At 55.3% G+C, this 21,419-nt stretch overlaps 1 protein-coding gene across 5 annotated transcripts in view; it reads left to right on the forward strand.

Annotated features, from left to right (window-relative positions):
• The window catches only part of LOC122730138, a 67,721-nt gene that overhangs the window by 39,716 nt on the left and 6,586 nt on the right, over window positions 1-21,419 (forward strand). For 4 of the 5 annotated variants that reach the window (XM_043969373.1, XM_043969371.1, XM_043969374.1 and 1 more), the window contains 2 exons: window positions 6,234-6,326; window positions 21,053-21,149. In XM_043969373.1, the coding sequence (XP_043825308.1) occupies window positions 6,234-6,326; window positions 21,053-21,149 (190 nt within the window). The remainder of the gene's footprint in view (window positions 1-6,233; window positions 6,327-21,052; window positions 21,150-21,419) is intronic. The other variant, XM_043969372.1, reaches the window with a different exon arrangement.

Below are 21,419 nucleotides of genomic sequence, written 5' to 3' on the forward strand. Positions count from 1 at the left end.
TATGCTACTTCCATCAGGTATGTGTCTTGCTGCTTTCCCGGGTTACCAAAAAGTGCTAGTTTTGACTCTGAGAGTCAGGAATTGCTGTTTCTTTTTCTCTAAGTCTGGAGCTGGAAGGTCAGGGAAATATTATAGAGTCATAGAATCCAGGGCTGGAAGGGCATTTCAAAGCAACTAGTGAGATTTCCATTTTAGTGTGCAGGAATCCCCTTAATAGCACTCTCGACAGGGAATCCTCAAACCTCTGCTCAGGTATCTTCAGTGACAAGGAGCTTACTCCCATATGAAGACAGCCATGGTGGGATGGCTCTGGTTATTATATCTGGTTCTGTCATCCTTATATTGAATTGAATTTGGCTGCCACATGGCATCTCCCCATTGATGCACTGTCAGGCCATCTTGAGTAAGCCCTAGAGTCATCCATGAAGAGATCTGGAGCAGGAGAATCTTCTGGTTCATGTAGTCTGATGCTTATCCCATGTCCATGGCTGAGAGGACAGGACCTCACGAGAAGTTGCTAGGTAGAAAATTGGGGCATTTTCTGGGTGATTTGTGGGCCTTTATCCTTTCACTGGAAAGGTGGTTGGGGGGAAGGAGTCAGACTTGGTCGTTGTAATTGACCGGTTAAGTTTCTTTTTTCTCTTAGCTAACTGCCCCATCCCACCCCCATTGGTTTTGTTGTTGTCATTGTGTATATGGTTTTTCTTGCTTCTGTCTGCTTCACTCTGCATCAGTTCATGCATGTCTTCCCAGAATTCTCTCCTCCATCGTTTTTCACAGAACAGTCATACGCTGCTCCATTCATGCCCTACAGTTGGTTTAGCCATTCCCATGGAAGGGGCTCTACTTTGTTTCCAGGCCAGAGCTGCTGCAATGACGGTGGTGCCCATGGGACTGTGCTTTCGCGCTCTCACTCTCGCTCTCTCTCTCTCTCTCTCTCTCTCTCTCTCTCTCTCTCTCTCTCTCTCTCGACTCCTTGGGGTACATGCCTGGGAGGGGGATTTCTGCACCAAAGGGATGGCCATTGGAAGCCACTTTCTTTGCCCAATACTAAATTGCTGTCCAAACCACCTGATCAATTCACAACTCCACCAATCATGCACTTGTTTGCCCATTTCCTACAGCGGGACTTGGATTTGATCCAGTGATTTGCATCAATTTTCCTCCTAACACTCAATTTGGAAAAGCCACTAGGCAGTCAGGTCCATTTTTATTCCAAGAAAAGTTCAGGTGCTGCAGAGAAGAGCCTCAGGTCACCAGCGTAGGAAATGGCGAGGCTGCTCCTGGGACCCAGAGGAAGTCCAGCTCTGCTGTTAATCCCTTGTGTGACCTTGGGCAAGCTCCTTTGTGGGGTTGGGGCTGGCTGAGTTAGAAAGCCCTTGTGACCCTGAGATCTCAAGGCTTGGGGGGAGGGGTGCAGGGAAGTGCTCAAGGCTGGGGCCTTGGGGCAGCTCCAGCTCCTTTAAGAAGCTGCCATTCCCTCTTGCTTTTGGTGGATGGATGCTGTGTCCAGTGAGTGTTCCAAAGATCCAGGCCTGCACCAGGCCTATCTTTGCCCTGAGGCTCTGGGGCTTCTAGAAACATTTGAATCCTCTCTCCAAAGGCTCAGGCTAGGCTTGGTTGCTTTCCACACCCTCCTCTGCAGACTTCAAAGAGATGTCCTAGTTCCCAGAGAGCCCTTGGGGTCCTTTGCTGTGGGTGGTGAGAGGAGTGGCCAGCAGCAATGGGCCTGCCTCCCAGTCCTGCCACTACGGTCCCTAGATGAAGAGTGGGAGGGTCCAGAGAGTGGCATTCAGCTAGTGCCTAAGTGCCCCCCTGTGCCATATCACTCCACACGTGGACTCGGGGCCTGGGGCTGCTGGGACTCTGCTCCTGACTGGCTGGGTGACCTTGGGCAGATCCCTGCCCCTTCGGGCCTGCCTGCCAGTGGGGTCTGGCCATCTTGCTGAGTCACTGCACCCACTCTTCAGGTCGGGGCTGGCCAGACCCGAGGCTTGCTGGGAAAGGCTCAGGAGGGTCTGAGTAGAACAAGTCTGAGTGGATGAGGCGGGAAAGTCCAGCTTCCCAGTCCTTTGTAAAATGGAAAGACACCTGCTCTGGGGAAAGTCCTGCCCCTACCCTGGAGGGGCATCAGAGGAGCTGGCTCACTGCGGGGGATTTAGGCACCCCACCCCCACCTCAGCTTCCTCCTCTGCGAAGGAAGAGAGCTGGGCCAAGTAATCCTGAAGGTACTCAGCTTCTAAATGCTAGAAAATGCAGCCGAATGAACTCTCAGGAACCATGTTTGATCTCATTTTACAGAAAAGGAAACTGAGGCCCCAAGCAGTGGGTGGTCTGCCCAAGAGGCAGAGAGAGCCCAAGCCCTGCAGTCTGGGTGGGGGCAGGGAGGGAGGGCAGAGGCTGCCCCCCACCCCCACCCCATAGCACCAGTATATCCACAACGGAGCTAGGCCAGGCTGAGCTGCCCAGACCTTGTGTCCCGAGGAGCCCCAGATAGTTTCTTCTTTGCTTCCTCGGGGCCTCAGGGCTGCCGGAGACCCTACCCCCAGCCCCTTAGCTCGGTCCTGCCGGCCCCATCCAGCTGTGTGCTCCGCCTTTCCCAGTTCAGCTCTGTTTCCTATTTCCGACGATGTTCTAAGGTAATTGAATTACGTATCTGCTCGCCCTGGCGGCCGGAGGTGGGGGGGGGGGCTGGTCTAATATTGAGATCTGATAGCTGGTCATGAAGCCCGGGTGTGGCTGCCAGGTTATGGGGGAAGGGCAGGGGGAGGATGGAGGGAGGGTCTGAGGACCCATTTGTCCATTGAAACCCTTTTTTTTTTTTTTAAACTGAACACCTGCATGTGAGTGGATTAAAAGCATCCTCGACCTCAGCAACCACATAGATTCACAGGATGCCAGAGCTTAGAGGGAACCTAAAAGAGGGGATGTCAGGGCTGAGAGGGAGCTTAGAATGGGGGATGTCAGGGCTGGGAGGGAGCTTAGAACATCGAATGTGACTTCCATTGGAACTCCAGCTGTCTGCCTTCTGCTCCTGTGTTCTCTCCACTATAATGTGATCCTTTCTGGTAACCTTTACCCCTTAGGTTATACTTCATGTGATGATAAGTGGGTAATGCTTCCTGCTCTACTTGGGGGAGACCAATTGAGCCCAGTTAGAATCCACATTTTGGCTCTACCCGCCCCACTTCCCATGGCCCGGGGCCATCTTTCTCACCTCTTTGTACAAGCAAACAGGTTAATCTCCTGAGCTCTCTTCCCACCTGGGGGATTGTGAAAGTTAATTGGCTCCTGTGGCCAGAGGGTTGGAGCTAAGGTAGAAGGTGCCTAGGAGTGGGCAGTGCCTGGGAGTGATAGAACGGAAGCCCAGATTACACCTGGCTGGGTGAAGAAGGGGCTCTGGCTTTGGCTCCTGTCCCCTCTGCCACAGGAAAAGGACTTGTCTGAGGCCACAGGGAGGCAGACCAAGTCTCCACAGAATCTTGGCCCTCTGTATCAGGGTCAAGAATATGGCCGAGGATTAATTAAATGCCTACTGCATGCTAAACTCTGGTGATGCAAACAAAGGCTTAGCCATGATCCCAGCCCTTCAGGAGTTCACAGTCTAAAGAACCCAAGACTTGGTGTCAGAAGTTCTGGGTTCAAATCCCAGGTCGCTACATACTGCCTTCAAGATTTGACTGGGTCACCCCCTCTATCTGGGCTGTTTCCTTCTCTGTGCAAGGAGGGAATTGGCGATAATCTAAGTCCCCTTCCTGGGATGCAGTGGATAGAATGTCTGCCCTGGAGTCAGGAGGACCTGTGTTCAAATCCAGCCTCTAGATACTTAGTAGCTAGGTGACCCCAGGGAAGCCACTCCAGTATCTCTGCCAAAAACAAAACGAAACAAAACAAAAAACCAAATGTGGTCACAGAGAGTGGGACATGACTGAAGAACACCAACCAGCAACAACAAGCCCCGCTTTATCCAGAAGCACAGGCTGGTTTAGGACTTGGCCGTCTGAGGTTGAGGCCCGTCTTGTGTGGGGAGTTTTGAGTCATCTCAGGCACTTGGATGCAGGAAAAAAAGGCTTGTCCTGGCCCCTGGGTGGAATTGCTGACCAGCACAGAGGCAGAGCACTAGGGTGGGTCAGAAGTGCCTTCATAGCCTTGGCCTGACGTGTCAGCCATTTCTGAAAATGTCTGCCCAGAGGTAGGATCATTTGACTTAACCTATTCTCAGAAAACCTCCTGGTTCATGTTTTCAAAGTCCTGCATGTAAGTATCTTGGTGACAAGAACCACTTCTTTGGAAGTGGTATCTAGCACAGGGCTCTGCATGCAGTAGGTACTTCATAAGTGCTTGTGGAATGGATAAGTAAGTGAATGAGTTGAATGAATGAATGAATACCGGTCCTCGGTTTCGACTTGAAATCTGTTCCGTTTCTAGCAGAAGGTTCTCTCCTCTTGGGAAACCTTGTATTTCCACAGCCCTTCTAAGATCACCAAGTGCTTTCTACACTACTAACCTGCCAAGTAGGTAGGGTGAGGATTATTTGCCCCTGCTTTGCAGATGGGGAAACTGAGGCCTGGAGAGAGGATGTGACTGACCCAGTGTGACGGAACTGTGAGGCACTGGAGCAGAATCTGAATCTGAGGTCTCTTTTTATTTCAAAATTCCATTTTATGGAGGAGGCAAGAAAAACAAAATTCTTTACAAATGGGTCAAGTCATGACAGACGCAGAGAGAGATTCTGTTTCACTCTGCCTCTGAGCCCCTTGGCTCCCTACCTGGCTCAGGTGAGTCCTTCAGAAGGATGGTTGGTCCCTGCGTGGATCATAGTGCCCATCTTTCCCAGTTGTATTTACAATGGGGCTACCCCAAATCCAGTTCTGTGTGACTGGCTTTCAGTGCTTGACCCTCACCACAACCCTGGCAGAGCAGTCCTATTATTATCCTTACTTTACAGAGGAGGAAACTGAGGTTCAGAGGTTAAGGGACTTATCCAGGGTCACACAGGGTAAACAATGAAAGGATTCACAGGTGGGTCTCCTGGACTCTGCTTCCAGGGCTTGAGCCACGTGACCCTTCAACAAAGACACGCCTGGTCACCAAGATCTAAAGTATAACAAACTATATATAGTCAGCCAAATCAATCCATTTTTTTTTTTTGAAATTTGTCCAGAAGAAAAGTCTCTTGGTTCCTCTTAGGGGCAGCTAAGTGGTGTTGTGGATAGACCTCTGGGCCTGGAATCCAGCCTTGGTAGCCATGTGACCCCGGTAAATTAGTTTGTTGGCACCTGGGAAGGGGCAGAGGAGGGTTTCTTGATCTTCCCTAGGAGTGCTGTATGATTTTAGATCTTTGGGAACCTCCCAGATGATCTAATTGGTCGTGGATAGAAGTGTGTGTGAGTGTGTGTGTGTGTGTGTGTGTGTGTGTGTGTGTGTGTGTGTGTGAAGCAACTGGGGTTAAGTGACTTGCCCAGGGTCACACAGCTAGTAAGTGTCAAGTGTATGAATCCGAATTTGAACTCAGGACCTCCTGAATCCAGGGCCGGTGTTTTATCCACTTTGCCATCTCACTGCCCCTCGTGGATAGAATTTTGAAATGAAAGAATCCCACGGCCACGTTTTATGGCCGAAGAAACTGAGCTTTACCCCGGGTGATCCAGAGCTGGAGTTTGAATACACTTCTTCCATCTCCACATGTCAGGCCCTTTCTGCTCCCTGACTAGCTGCTGTCTTGTAGGGATGGCGGAGAGGGATGACGTCGGCCTTATGTGGTTGGAGTTGGAGGTTCGGACACTGCAGGGTTGTAGAGCTAGCTCTAGAAGGCATCTCGGAGGCTGTGGTTCCATCCCCTGGGCTTACCGAGGAGAGGACTCCCTGGTAGGAAGCTTCTGGGGTGGCCCGGGAACTCAGGTCTTTGACCCCTGAGTCACCACTCTGGCCAACACTTGATATGAGCAGGACATTATATAGCACAGACCAGGAAGGCAGGGCTTTTGTAATCAGCCTCAGTGGCCCCTGGGCCTTGGTAGCCAGGAGCCGGAGGTGGGGCTTCATTTCTGCGTCACAGATAGCGAATTTTCTCTTTTAAAAGAAGGAAAAATGTATTTCATCAGTTCTCCAAAAATGCTCCTGTCAGCAAGATCTGAGAATGGCTGGGAGGGAGGCTGGGATTATTATGGACTGTGGCTACAAGGCCTGCCACGCTTATGCCGGGCCCCTGGCGTTTGCCCTTGTCTCTGCAGGACCGAGAGGACGCTTTGTGTTGGAAGGAGGAGACGGCGCAGACGCAGCGTGGAAGCCGCCTGGGTAGTGTTGTCTGACGTGCTGAATGTGCGGTGAGCAAAATGTACCTGTGTAAAGGCGCATGGCCCTGTGCGCGTATGTTGGGTAGCTGTATGTACTGCACAGGTCACGTATAGATGTGTGAGATATATGAGATAGAGGGCGTCTGGTGGGCTCAGAATCATCAGCCTGGTGTCGTCAGCAAGTGGCCAGTCCCCACTTTGGTCTCAAACTTTCTTATCTGTGGAATAAAGGAGTTGGCTGAGATGATCCCTAAGGTACCTCCCAGCCCTGACATCCCCTGTTCTAAAGGAATGTACTCTCTGTGCCTTGATTTAACTCTCTCTCAGCCTCAGTCTCTTCCTCCATAAATGAGGATGCTGCGTGTAGTGTCATCCACATCTCTCAGGGTTCCTTTGAGGATTAAATGAGATACAGCTCTAAGGTGCCCCAGGAGCATCCACGGTCCTTGTCATTAACCCAGTTTCTCACCTTCCCTCTGGGTGTCCAAGGCCACTGAAATCCAGTGTCTCATCTTCAGATGAGCTGTTTGCTTACAGTGAAAGTCTGGCAGAAGTCAGATGGTTGGGGGGATTTGGAACAGGGAGGGCAGCATTCCATGGAGGAGAAGCCTTTGGGAATGGTGAGGGGAGGCAGAAAGAGTCCAAACCTTGGGAGTGGGAGACCTAGCTTTGAATCTGGGGTGGGAAGAGAGAAAGAGAGAAGAGATAGGGACAGACAGAGAGGAGATAGAGACAGACAGACAGAGAGGAGGTAGAGACAGACAGACAGAGAGGAGGTGGAGACAGACAGACAGAGAGGAGGTGGAGACAGACAGACAGAGAGGAGGTAGAGACAGACAGAAGATAGAGACAGACAGAGAGAAGATAGAGGCAGACAGACAGAGAGGAGATACAAACAGACAGAGAGGAGATACAGACAGACAGAAAGGAGGTAGAGACAGACAGATAGGAGATACAGAGATGAACAGAGGAGGAGGCAGCATGAGAGAAGGGAAGGAGATGGAAGGAGAGGAAGAGGTTTTCCTGCCCTGGCACATGTGATGGATGCACTAGGGGGACACTATCTGGGAGTGTGCAGAGGGGGTGGCATGTAGAGCCCTGGCCCCTGGCCTCAGGCCTTCCCCAGACAGACAGGGGACCTCCCCTAGAGCTGGGCTCGGATTCTTCAGGACAACTCGGGGTGGTGGGAGCATTGGGGGCGTCCCAGGATGCCTCCAGGTGGAAGGAGCCTCCAAGTTGAGGCAGACATCCCTTGCCAAGAATCCCTGTACAGCACCCCCGGTGAGTGACTGCCAGTGTCTTCTTGCTGCTCATTTGATTTCTAGGCTCCCAGGAGCCTGGTCCTGAATCTGGAAGGGGCCCCAGGAGTGTCTAGAGCCCACCTCCCTGGTTTTACTGGGGAGGAGCCCCAGGTTGAGGGAGCTGGTTTGCCCACAGTCCCTGGAGTGCCAAGCCTCAGAGGCAGGATTTGAAGCGGGTGCCCGACGTCCCATTCAGCAGTTTGCTCTGTATTGGTCACAGTCGGACAAGACTGCAGTTTATCCACACATCGAGGGCAAGTCATGTTCTTGTCCTCTCTCTGCACGTTCTGGAGGTGGTGTGGGATGCAGGGGTGGGGGTGCAGAGGACCCTGGGATCATCGTCCTCTTCATCCCAAGTTGTCTCAGAAAGATGAGTGGATTCTCAGCCAATCCATCAATTGGCATTGATTAAGCACTACTGTGTTCCAGGCCCTCAGGTACGAAGGCAAAAACAAGATGCTGTTTTTCTTTTAGACTTTCTGGACAGATTCCTCTTTCCTCTCCTACCTAGAGAGCCAGGCCTGGCTGCCACGCCACAGTGACTCCGTGTGACAGGGGAAGCAGCATCTGGCCTCAGGCTGGAAAGAGAGGACCCAGAAGGGGCAGCTAGGTGGCGCAGTGGATAGAGCACTGGCCCTGGATTCAGGAGGACCTGAGTTCAAATGTGATATCAGGCACTTAACACTTACTAGCTGTGTGACCCTGGACAAGTCACTTATCCCCAGTTGCCTCACACAAAAAAACAAAAACAAAAACAAAAAAAAAAACAACAAGAGAGAACCCAGAGGCTTTCCCATAACGTTGATTATTGAGCTAAGTGAGACCCCAGAAGCCTTTGAGTCCAAACCCTAATTTGACAGGGGAGGAAACTGAGGCAGAGAGAGGCTAGGTGATTTTCCCCGAGTCACACAGCTGGGGAGGGTCCAAGGCAGGACCTGATCTCAGACCTTTCTAACTCTCCATCCAGTGCTCTATCTGCTGCCCCTAATGGGAGTTGGAGGGGCTTTCCTATGGAAGCCAGCATGGATGTATAGTTCTTGGCTCTCTAGGGCAGACTTGGGATGTGGGGGAATATACAAGGAGGCGGACTTGAGATGAACAGAAGAAACCTTTGGCCGGCCATCAGGTTCCAGCACCATGAGAGCTGGGGCTGGGAGGGGCCAAGCTCCTGGAGCCCAAGGGTCTCCTTCTCACTTTAAAGAATGCACTTCAGACATCTCAGCCCTGTTGGAATCGTGGAAATTGTTCTCGTCGTATCTCCAAGCACCCTGTTTAAAAAGGAACCCCTTTTTTGAGATTTCATTTTAAAATGCTATTTTTATAAACTATCCCTTCCCAGTGACTGTCCACTCCCCAGCAGAAACCTTCTTATAACCAGTAATTGCAGGCAAGCAGAACAAATCAATACACTAGCCACATCTAACATCTGCCTCTTCCAGATCTGTAGGGCACCCCCAGAGGTGTTCTTTGTCCACTGGGACTTCCTGAGGGATGTCAAGCAGCCCCGCAGCTTGTGGGCACCTGGGAGGCACCCCTCTTCCCAGGCCCAGAGAAGGACGCTGCCAGGGCCAACCTCACACAGCAGGCTGTTGGCCTTGGCTGAGCAGGGTCTTCAGTGTGCTCATCTGGTCTTCCCTCTCCCAGGGCAGCTCTGGGGGATCGCCCCTGCCTTGGAATGACCCTGCCTCAGCTCTAGGCTGGCAGGGAAGAGCCAAAGATGGGGTCCCAGGCTGGGGGAATAATGAGAGGTGATAGGTAGGTTTGCTTGGAGGGGCCTCCCTCCTGCTGTAGGAACAAATGCCCATTTCCCACATGCTCCGGGCTAAGGAAGCGGCCTGTTGGACCCGGCCTGCCTCGGCCCAGTTTCTTTGGGTCTCCTCTTCTTTCCCTTTGCTCATGCCTTGGTGTCCTCAGGGCCTGGCATTTCATTCAGTAGGTGCTCGATAAATGCTGGTTGCAGCCCTTCCGACCCCGTTAAGGCCTCACATCCGTGGGACCCGTTATCGCAGCTGCCCTCTGGGTAACCCTGAGCCTTGTCTGGGTCCTGCCTTGGAGCCTCTCTGTTCGGCTGCATTGCTCCTGGGCACCATTGCGCCCATCTTACAGATGGGTAAACTGAGATTCAGAGAAGATATGGGCCTCATTTCTGGTGACACAGCTGAAGCCAGGGTTCTCACGCATTCTTCCCACTATAGTATCCGTACAGAGATGGAGACACTGAAAGGAATGAAGAGATTGCCTAAACTCACAATGGACTGTTTAACCCTAGACTAGGGAATGTCAGGGCTGGAGGGGCCTGAGAACGGGGGTGTCCTCTGAGCTCAGCTCCCCAGGTGGAGCAAAGCTCTCCGTTTTGGGGGTACCCACCTTTTGGAGAGGATGGGCTTTTCCCAACACCTCTTCCCAGCAGAGAAGTATTTTCTGCAAGATCTTCCCAGAATGCCGAGCTTATGGCAGCTAAGTATTTGTGGGTCATTTGAGGTCTGTCACAACCCCCAAGCAGCTGAAAAAATATTTGTTCCAAACCGTTGTTTTCCGCCCCCATTGTTTCCAATGGGCTGTACCGTCACAACGCCAAAGCAAAAGGAAAGACCTAGCAACGTGAGCCAGGACAGGGGGCAACGGCCAGAAGCCCAGCCCGTCCCGGGCATCTGGGCCCGCTCAGCCAAAGACGACAACAGATCGGTGCCCAGCCTGGTGCTGCTGCCTGCCCGGGCTGTGCTGCTTCTCAGGTGTCCTCTGAGCTTGGGGGGGGGAGGTGCCCAGAAGGGCCCGCAGGCCAGGTCACCTGCCTCCTACCTACTGCCCAGTCTGGGCTGGGGGCACAGAATCCTATCACCCCAAGCCTCAGGCCTTTGTCTCTTATTTACTGGAGAAAGTGGGATGCACCCAGATGCCTGAAGGGCAAGCGGGAGAGTGGTCCTGCCAGCCCTCTGGGAAATCTGAAGGAGGCTGGACTTTACCTCGTGGGGCTGGGAGTGTGAGCCTCATGGTAGAAGGGAGCTGGGGGGCCACTGCGTCCCAGTGAGGGGAGGCGCAAGACGATGACTTTGCTGTGGTTCTGAGCAGTTCAGGAAGGATGGGGGAGCAGAGCTGCCCCCACCCCACCCCCAGCCGCTGCCTTTCTTTGGAAGGGGTGGTCTTCTTGCTGCACAGTTTTAGGTAAAGCATTCAGGGTCCGTGGTGCCGAATGGGCCAGGCCCTAGGAGCACTGGGTTTGAATTCTGCCTGTGGCCCAAACTTATTTTGTGCCTTTCTCTCTCCAGCCTCAGTTTCCTTCTCTGTGCTTTCTGAACCCACCCCAGTCCATTCCAGCATCCATCGTTCTGGTGGAAGGAGGACCCCCGGGGCAGTCAGTGGGCAAAGGCCCAGGCTGGAGCCCGGCTACCCGCCAGGCTGTGCAGCCAAGAACAGAGGAAGTCTGGGCAGACGGATGCGTGAGCTAGCCAGCTCCACACACAGACATGCGTGTCTGCATGTGTGTCTGCATGTGTGTATATATGTGTGTTTGTAGAAAACACAAGTTCAGAGACACCTGAAAATCTCTCCCCAGAAGTCTGTGGGGCCCAGGCTGGGAGCCCTTGCTCTCCTATCTTTCTCACCACTGACATTTTGAGCCCAAAGCCCCAAGCAGGGAGAGTCGCTAGAAGCAGGGAGGTGACAGTCCTCCAGGCCTCTGCCCTGGGAGGGCAGTGAAGGAAAGGTGGATATCTCCATTGTGTGGGTGAGAAGACTGAGGCTAAGAGCAGAGCTAAGAGCAGAGCATAGTCACCTGCCATTAGAAGTGGCAGAGGTGATCCAGGAATCCAGAGTGGAAGCTCTAGATCAGTTTCCCCGGCTTCTTTGCAGTTTTATAGATGTGGCCTTCCATCTACCACCTGTGCGCCTTTGCACAGGATGAACCCATGCCTAGTGTGCCTCCTCCCTTTCCTCTCCCCCTGCCCGGCTCTTGGCATTCCTGGCAGTCCAAGCAGGGCCTTCTCTGGGAGGCCTCTCCAAAATGACTTGGGATAAGTTGTGTGTCTGCTGGTCTGTGTGTGTGTGTGGGGGGGGCATGTGTATCTTTGGGTCAAGTGGAAGCTCGGGGAGGGCAGGGGCTTCCTCCTTCTTGTTGTTTCTTGCCCAGTGCCTGCCATGGTGCCTGATCTTAATGAGTGCTTATTGGTTGGTGCTTGGGAGGGCATAAGGATGGAGTCTGGGGGTAGAATAGAATTTTTCTCAGCATAAAGTTGAATCTCTTTGCTTGTCTCTTCTGGAGATGGGTGCTAGGAGCCCTTCACCCTAGTCCTGGGCTTCCTGTGACATCCTATGATGTTGGTGACCAGGGTTAGCATCATGACAGCCGCTAGGAAGCAGCCAGGCCAGGCAGTTGGCAGAGCCCTGGACCTAGAGTCAGGAAGACCCGAGTTCAAATTGAGCCTGTGTGACTCGGGGAAAGTCCTTTCACTGCTGCCTGCCTCAGTTTCTTCTTCTGCAAAATGGGGGTGGTAGCAGCCCCTTCCTCCCAGGTGGTTGTGAGGACCCCATGAGATCCCAGGGAAAGCTCTCTGCAAAGTGCTCTGTGAGCCATAGAAGTCACTGATGTCTTCGTCACTGTGGTTGTGTCTTCTCGCCCCTTCTGGGAGCTTCATCTCACTCACCAGTAAAGGGGAGACGTAGCAAAGACCCCTTTCTCCCTCATAGGCAGTCAGGAGGCAAGGCTGGATGGTCGGGTGCCACAGGGGACGGTTGAGATGCCTCCCAGCCTCTCGGATGCTGGCGGTGAGAGCCTCCTTTGGCTTGGGGGCCCGGCAAGGTCCCCTGAGCTCTGCTCTGGGCAGCCGGCAAGCAGTGATTGTGGTCTGTACCAAGTACTGTAACCCAGGGAGGCATCTGGGGCTATGGACGATTTGGGTTGTTCAGTGGTTAGGGCCTGGACTTTTAGGGAGGGGGTGCACAGGAAGAGACAGGGAAGGGATAGGTGATCAGTCAGAATAAAGGCAGGAGCAATGACTCTAAGAGGGGAAAATCCCACCCGACCCTCCTCTGGTGGTTTCTTAAAAGAGCCTGGGAATTGTCAGGGCAACGGAGGTTCCCAGACCATGGCCACAAACAAGAATCTGTGAAAAGGCCGCGTGAAGCTGTGAGGTCAAGGCTGAGGCCTGAGCAGCGCCTGACCTTGGGGTGGGATGGGGGGGCTTTTGTGGTTCAAAAAAGATGGCAGCCTCTCATGCTCCCGGCTCCAGCCCAGCCCAGCTCCCCCCCCCCCATTCCCTTGTTGGCATCAGAGAAAGAGGCCCTCCAGGTGAGGAAGTAGCCAGGCATGGCTGCCTGAGGGGAGCGACTGTCCCAAACCTCCCTGTGAGTCTACAGAGCGTGCACATGTACACACATCCACACGGCACACACATGTACACACACGCATGTGACACAAATGCACATGTGCACACGCAGGAGTATGTACACGTGTGCATGCACACATGCACACACACACACACACACACACAGAAATTCCACATCTTTGGAGGGTCATGGACCCGGGGACTCGACCTGTCCAAGTTCACACAGGCAACAGATATCAAACCTAGTATTGGAGCCCAGCTCTTTGGATGCCACATCTAAGGCCCTTTCCCCTGTATCCCGTCATTTAGTCAAATCTTATTTTATACACAAGGAAACTTCTTGGCAGGTAGATCTCTTGACTTTTGACCTGAGTTTCTCCATCCACAAAATGGGGGAGACGACCCTTGCCAGATCTGCCTCTTGCCAAATGCCGTGGGGTGTGTGAGCCCAGGGATGTGAGTGTAGGTCCAGCCGCCTTGATGTTGTGATTCTCACGGCAGGGAAACCAGGCCTCATATTGTGCAGAGAGCTGGCCACCAAGTTGTGATGCGATGTTTCCCAACAGAGCCAGCAGGCACTCTTGGGTGCCGCTGCACCAAGCTCTGGATTCAGAAGGAAGGATTAGAGATAATGCCTGCCCTTACGGAGCCATGATGCCCAGCCAGGGGATAAAGCAGATGGCCAGCTCAGGGAAGGCGCTGGCTGGCAGGTAGACTGGGAGGTGCTCCCTGTACCAAGGACTCAGGCAGAGACTTCAGAGAGGACGGAGGAGCCAGGAGGGGAGGGCTCCGGGCCGGGCTTGTCCTTGGCTCGGCTGAGGAATGCAGAGGCCAGTGTAGACCTCGGAGAGTGTGTGTTGTGGGATTAACTCAGCAGAAAACTGGAGAGGGAGGAAGGAACAGGTCCTGGAGGTCTGGAAAGTGGAGAGCTCTGGGGAGCCCCTGGAGGGGTGGGAAGGGTGCTGATGTGGTCAGCCTCATGCTTCAGGGGCATCACCTCATGGGCCCCCTGGATGCCCGAGCCCCACAGGGCCAGTGGGATATGGGCCCAGCCCTGGGATTTCATGCACGCCCAGAGCCCTGCTAAGGAAACCCTCTCTTGTCTCATCTGAAGAGCAGGCATGTAGGGGGACCCCTTCCTTGTAGCCTCAGAGGGCAGAGTGAGGAACTGTGGGTGCAAGCCACAGGGGCTCCAATAGGGAAGGACTTTTAACAGACCAGGTTGTCTAAGAGTGGAGTGGGCATCCTCAGTTGGTGGTGAGATCTCCATCTCTGAGCTGCCTGGGCAGGTAGTGAGTTCCCTGTCTATGGAAGGCTTAAACTGGTAGCTGAGTGAAAATGAGGAGATTGCTCAGTGCCGTGGAAGGGGCCATGAGCTGGGGTCTCGGATCTGAATTCAAATCCTGACCAGGTCACTTTTTTTCTTTTTTTTTTTTTTTTGGTGAGGCAATTGGGGTTAAGTGACTTGCCTAGAATCACACAGCTAGTAAGTGTTAAGTATCTGAGGCCGGATTTGAACTCAGGTCCTCCTGAATCCAGGGCCGGTGCTCTATCCACTGCGCCACCTAGCTGCCCCTGGTTGGGTCACTTTTTACCTACACTTGTAACCTTGGACCAGCCACAGCCAGCTCTGACCTCAGTTTCCCTCTCTGGGGCGGCCCCCCAAGGTCCCTTCCCACTCTGGGATTCTGTCCCTTTGAGAAGGGCCGCAGGGAGAGGGGGAGGGGCGGGCCGGCCCAGACCCAGAAAGGGCTTTGCCTTTTGTCTCCCGGCCCAGCCTATCCGGGTGGCACAGAGGCCCCCCCTCGTCCAGGCGCAGACTCGGTTTCTGTTCCGCCTTTGACTTTGGCCGGCTCCCTGGGCCTGCGGCTTTGCCTGAGCCGGCTACAAAATGTCCGCCTCTCCCTGGCCGCCATTTTGTGTCTGTTCCTAGGCTCCCGGAAGCTGTGGCACAAATGGAAAACAAACTGGCCCAGCAGGCCCGGCAGAGGTCGTCCGCGAGGCCTCTTCTTGGGTAATTGCTACCGACTGGCTGCATCTCCCCAGGCTCTGGAAGGCACCCAGGGCCGGGCTGGAGGACCTGACCTTGGGCCGCCTCCATCAGCGGCTCCCAGCTCCTGGCACCGGGTGGTTTGGCAAGGCCGGCCCTACGGCCTGCTCTGGGAGCCTCCCTACCCCCAGCCGGTAGCCTCCAGCACCCAGGCCTGCTCTGGGGAGGCCCAGCCCTGCCTCTCCCCGTGGAGACCTGGGTAGGCCTGGGGCCCCAGAGGGCTGTGAAGGAAGCCTGTGGTTCCAAGCAGCTTCCATGGAGGCTGGTCTCCAGCCCCCTGACAAGGGAAGGAGGCGAATGCTAGGGCGGGGGGGGGGGGGGGGAACTTGTGCTCCTCAGGCTCCCAGTGACTCAAGGTGAGGGAGGGCTTCAGAACTGGCCAAGGACGCCCCTGTCTAGAGGAATAAAGGGCAGCTCTGGGCGTTCTGGTCCTGGAGGGACAGGGAGGAGGTGATAGAGGCTTTGGGAAGAGTTGGACAAATGAGGGTAACTCCCCACATTTGCAGGAGACCCCGCAGGCTTTTCTGAGCCCTGTGGAATGACTTCAGGCACCAAGGAGAGTTGGGTGGGTCTTTGGGACCCTGATTTTGGTGCTAATCATGAATAATGATGGCTCGGGTTGGCCGAAAACTCCAAGGTTTACAAAGTGTTTTCCTTGAAGCAGTTGGTGGCCCCGTGTTAGGGATGGGGAACTGAAGCCAGAAGAGGAGGTCGTTGCTGGCACTGGGATCAGAACCGTGTTCTCGGCGGCCCAGTCTGGTCTTGTTTCCACTGGGCCCCGCTGCTTCCAGTTATTGTTCCCCTCCGTGGCCCCTGACCACACCTGAGAAGAACGAGCAGGCCCAGTAAAGAAGCTCATGGGATCAGAGAGGGAAACTGAGGCCCAGGATTGGGACCTAAAGCCAACACTCAGGCTCTGTGAGGACGATGGTCTAGGAGGAGGCCTGAAGCATGGGGGATGGGTGCCCGAGGAGAGGGCAGGCTTTGTTTGGCTTGAGCCTGGCCCGAGGAGGAGCCCAGAGCCTTTCGGGGTCCTGGTCACCTTTGGCAGGCATCTCTGGGCCCTTCTCCAAAGGTTGTTCCGTGCCTCGACTAAAACCCAGGGGAGCCGATTCTGCAGAAATGCAGTTATCAAAATGGATGGACTTTAAATCAGATTCCTGTACCTGGGTGCAGCCCCAGGCCCAGCCAGCTCCAGGGGAAAGGCAGGGCCGGTGAGAGGATGGCCCCTGTGCCCATTGATCAGTTCATCTCACGGAGGGCACTTACTCAGGACCAGCTCTGAGTCTGTAGGCCCTGGCCTGGACCCCAGGGACTGGAGAGAGAAGGAAGACATCCCACACCAGGAGGCAGCGTCTCTACGTGTCAGTCTCCACAGATTACAGTGACACACGGTCATTTTGTGACACATGAGGAAAGCAAGATCCCTGAAAAGTGCTTCATCTAACACCGCCTCCTCTCCCTTGGCTCCCCGTGGTCTCACTGTAACTTGAATCATGTCCATGCTCATTGCTGTGCCTCAGTTTCTCTGCCTGTAAGATGAGCTCTGTGGTTCCCCACCCACTCTGGCATTCAACATCTCCATGATCCTAAGCTTATTGGGAAAAGGGGAAAGGTCGAGGTGTATCTGTGATGAATCGGATCCAGTTTAAGAAGCCTGTCTCCTGCCACATGCCTGATTCAGTCAGCTCAGACTTTCAGATGTGGCCCCTGGGTGGGGGACGAGTCCCCCTGTGGGAGAGGGTGTGGAGCCTGAAGCGTGCCAGGAGCCAGTGGGCCACCCTGAATCCCACCTTGGCTCGGGGCAGGGGCTTATCCCTCAGCTTGTCCTCTCCATGGCCCCCAGCTCACTTGTGGAGGATGGGGCATTTGGCATGCCGGCTACCATCTTGGGGTCTCTAAGACTTGGAGAGCGGGATGGCAGCCTCTGAGTCTGACTGGATGCAGTGGCCTCCCTGGGCCGCACCAGCGGCCCAACAGCTTGTTCTGGTCAGGACCGCCAGGGCCCTTGGCATCGGGCACTCCTAGTGAGGAAGGTCCTTTCACTACTGCCGAGCTTTTGAAGAAACAGGTTTTTGTTGCTCTCGGTTTTCACCTCCCCTGGGCCCGCTTATAGCCATCCGTTGTAGCCAAGAATTCTACAAAGCAAAACAGAGGAAAAGGAAAATGCAGCCCCAGCAGTGGAAACGCTGAAGAAAGCTGAAGCTCTGTATGAGGTTCCCCTGCAGGGCCCGGCCTCTGCCCGGGAGAGGCCACCAGGGTGCATCTGCCACCAAGCACGAGGAGGTGCCCAGGATACAGAGAGGTCACCCAGCCCCACGACTCAAGGCAGGACCTGAACCCAAGCGAGGCTTCCCAGCTGTGAGGAGGCCAGCTCTCTAGTTCCCGAGTCCCACTGCTTCCAAAATCGTCACTGAGGAGGAACTAGGGAGCCTTGCATTTCTCTGGAGGGGCGCTGGGCCCTTCTCTTGGGCATGAGTCCACTGCCCAGGTCTTCTTCCTCCAGCTTGGGCACTGCCCACTTTCTGATGCCCAAAGCTGGGCCGCCAGGGAGCAGCACTCAGCCCCCTCCTCTCCGTTCTAGGGCTTCTCTGGCAAGCTGGTCCCAGTGCCATTGCCCCCTTCCCAGTGTCCTCCCCAGTCTCCCCAGGGGCTTGGCCGGGAGCTCCAGTCCCTCCCTCTCTGGGCCTCAGCTTCTTCATCACCAAAACGGGATTAACGATGCTCTCTACCTGCCAGGACAGTTGTGAGGGTGGTGATCAAGAAGTGGGACTTGTTACCCAGCAGAAGCTCGGCAGGGCCGGCTTCTAGAATGGGCCAGCACACCCACGGGAGCTTTGCTGAGCCTGCGGCCCAGACGCGCTTTATTCCTCAGGAGTCCCAGCCCTTGGCCCAGGTGGGGCCCAGACCAGGACTCAGCTCCCAGATATCTGAAGCCCGCTGCCGTCCCAAGATAAACACCTATGTCTGAGTCTCTCCCTGTTGCCCAAGAGTGGCCAAAGGAAGCAGAGATAACCCAGGGCAGGAAGCAAACAGGGTCTGATGTGATGCTGAGGCTGTCTCCCTCTGGATGCCAAGTGAATCCTGCCACCACCTCCGCTGTGCCCACCGTGCCACTTTTCATTTGCTTTCATGAACCCTCCCCAGAGGCCTGTGGACCCAGCCACAGAGTCGGAAATGGATGACATGAGGAGGTGTCAGGAAACCTCAGCCATCCATTCTGGACCATCATCGGGGGGGATGACCGCAGTGCGGGTCCCCAGCCACGAGCAGTCAGCATCAAGGCCAGGCAGCCTGGCCACAGTGACCGTGGGGATCTGGAGCTGCTCAGCACGGCTTGGGCAAAGCCAAGAGAGGCCCTGATGTAGCAACAGTGTGGGGCAAATGCTTGGTAGTGAGCTTCTCAGCCCAAGTGAGTCCTATGAGGACTCCAGCCACAGCCCCAGAAAGGGTGATATTGTCCATGGTGCTGCTGCTGCTGCTGGTGACTGTGTTTTCATGGGGAAGGGAGCTGCCACACCGGGAGCCAACAGTGGCACTCGTATGTCCCTTAGTGAGGCAGTTGGGGAGTGACCACCCATCTGGCCGGGACAGGTCCCTGCAGTTCCAAAGCTGGTCCTCTGCCCGCTAGGTTGCAGTGGATTATGGTCCAGTTGTCCCCCATGCATGATCATGAATCACATCTAGGGACCCCTTAAGACTGACTTTGAAAAAAAAGTGACTGATGGTGCCAGGGTGGAGGGGCCTTAGAACACAGATGTTGAGTTCAGCTGCCTCCTTTTACAGACTTGCCTCTCAGCACTTAAGGAACCGTCTGGGCTGCGCAGCTGGCAAGGGTCAGGGACAGTGAGTGAGCCTGGGAGGTTCTGGCCACTCCTGGGGCCTCTCGTGTTCCTGGGAGGAGGGGCTCTGTGAACCAGAATTCAGCAGGTGAGGGGAGAGGGAACAGAGAGCCGACCCGTGTGCAGGGCAGGCTGGGGAGGCGGGGGTCCTGAGCCAGCAGTAGGGAGCCCTGGAGGGCTTGGACCTGCGGGGCAGCGTGCTCTGCTCACCTCCAGTGTTTCTGGCTGGGGCCTGGGGGGCTGTTGGGAGCCCAGAGTCGAGGCAGGCCCAGGCCCACCTGGGAAGAGGCCATGGAAGGGAGCGAACGGGCGGGGTGAGGACTGGGCTTGGCTGGGTCCGGGCACTCCTTCCAGCACTCAGAGCTGGTGATCTAATGGAGGCACCTGGCTCTGCCTTGTTCGGTGCCTTAAAGGGGGCAGAGGCCAGTCGGCCTGATGCCCAGCCCCTTCCCCTCTCTGCACCTCGGATGTGTGAAATATGGAGCTCTGGTGGGATGCTCTCTGGGGCCAGGGGCCGGGGGCGTTCCACAAGAGGTGGAGTCCTCAGCCCCGGCGAGGAGCATCTTGTTAATTTTATGGACCATTTTCACATGGAGATGAGGCGGCTCGGGCTCCCTGCCTCCCCCCTCCTCTGCTTCCTTCCAGACTCCATTGTCCACACGGCTTGCTGAGCAGAGACACTGGCTGCATTATGGGCCCCCCCCATACCCCCCGCTCAGGGCTGGGCCTGCAGAAGCTGTCCTGGTGGCCCTGAGCCAAAGTCGAGGTTACCACGAGGTTAGGCTGTCTGCTGGCCCCCCCCCAGCCCCCCAGCCCCCTCTGAGGAAAACAGAAGCTGCCTTGATGGGCCCGCCGCAGACAGGGCTACACCTGTTCCTCTTCCCCCGCCCCCAGCCCACAGCCCCCGGCCTGTTCTGTCTCCATTCATCGGCCTCTTCTGCAGTCACTCCGGAGGCTGGGCCCACAAAGGCGCTTGGGGGGCGACGCCTCCCGGGAACGTGCAGTGGGGGCTAAAGAAAGTCGGGGCAACAGATGTCAGTGGGCTTCTGCCAAAGGCCCCTTGCCAGGCCCTGGTGCCCTGACCCAGCCTCCCTTTGTCAGGTGCTGCTGCCGGCTATAGGAGAGGGCATTGACTGGGTCTGGACAGCAGTGCCAGCCTTAGTCTGTGAACAGCAGGCGGGTTGGGGTGTGGTGGGCACAGCTCCAGCAGGAAGGTGGAAGACCCAGGCCTCAGCTCCGGGAGGTGCTCCTTGCTGGGAGCTGCGGGGCTAGCTCTGTGCCTCAGTTTCCCCATATGCACAAAGAAGATTCTCTTTCAGTTCTCTGTTCAGTTCTGAGGCCCCTTCCATCCTGCTATTCCCTGTTCTGAGACTCCTCCCATCCTGATATCCCCAGTCACACAACAGGGAATGTGAGGATGGGAGGAGCCTTAGAACAGAGAAGGTCAGAGCTGGGAGGGGCCTTAGAACAGGGGATGTCAGGGCTGGGAGGGGCCTTAGAATAGGGGATGTTAGGATGGGAGGGGGCTTAGAACAGGGAAGGTCAGAGGTGGGAGGGAGCTCAGAACAGGGGATGTCAGAATGGGAGGAGCCTTAGAACAGGGGATGTCAGAATGGGAGGAGCCTGAGGACAGGGAAAGTCAGGGATGGGAGGGGGCTTAGAACAGGGAAGGTCAGGGATGGGAGGGGCCTGAGGACAGGGAAAGTCAGGGATGGGAGGGGCCTGAGGACAGGGAAGGTCAGAGGTGGGAGGGAGCTCAGAACAGGGGATGTCAGAATGGGAGGAGCCTTAGAACAGAGAAGGTCAGGGCTGGGAGGGGCCTTAGAACAGGGGATGTTAAGGCTGGGAAGAGTCTAGACCAGGGGCCTCCTATGGAAGGTTCTAGGTTAGGGATCAGGCTCAGATTAAGGAACCTTAGAGAGAACTGGAGGACATTTGTCCCTAGCTTCCTCTGCTGAGCCCAGGTGAAGTGGGGCCTTGGGCGCCCTGCAGGCAGGGCCAGGGCACCATATTCCCTGGGCTTCGGGCTTAGGCCTGGCCATGGGGGCATCCTTGGGTCTTAGGGCCCAGTGGGCTCTGCTTCCATGAGGAACGCTAAGTAAGGGGGTCAGTGCTGCAGATACTGCTGTACACAGGCACGGAAGGGTATCCCCCTTCCTCCTTTCCTGCCTTCTCCTCCCTTTCCAGAGACAAGCCAGTGGTCTTTGGTTGTCAAGTGAAAGACTCTGGATTTTATCCATAGGTACAGGGGAGCCGTAGCAGGTTTCCAAGTGAGAGAGAGGGCGGTGAGCAAAGACCCGCATCAGAGCGATGACCATTGGCGGATGCAGGAAGGCTCGGTGAGTGACCCTTCGGGGTGTGGCAGGTGTTGGGGGTGGGGCGGTTGCCTTGTGGGGGACACACTAGTATATAGTTTCCTCTCACTGTCAAATTTTCAACCCTTGACCTTTGGAAAGAGTGCTGGAGTCGGAGCTCTGGGCTCATATCCCATCTCTGCTTCCTCCTCCCGTGTGACCTTGGGCAAGTCAGTTCCTCAGACTCAGTTTCCCCCTCTGCCAAATGGATTGGTCCATGTTACCCCGGTGCTAAGGCACCAGGCCCTTCCTGTA

This window comes from Dromiciops gliroides, chromosome 5 (assembly GCF_019393635.1).
Source record: "Dromiciops gliroides isolate mDroGli1 chromosome 5, mDroGli1.pri, whole genome shotgun sequence".
Classification (NCBI taxonomy): domain Eukaryota; kingdom Metazoa; phylum Chordata; class Mammalia; order Microbiotheria; family Microbiotheriidae; genus Dromiciops; species Dromiciops gliroides.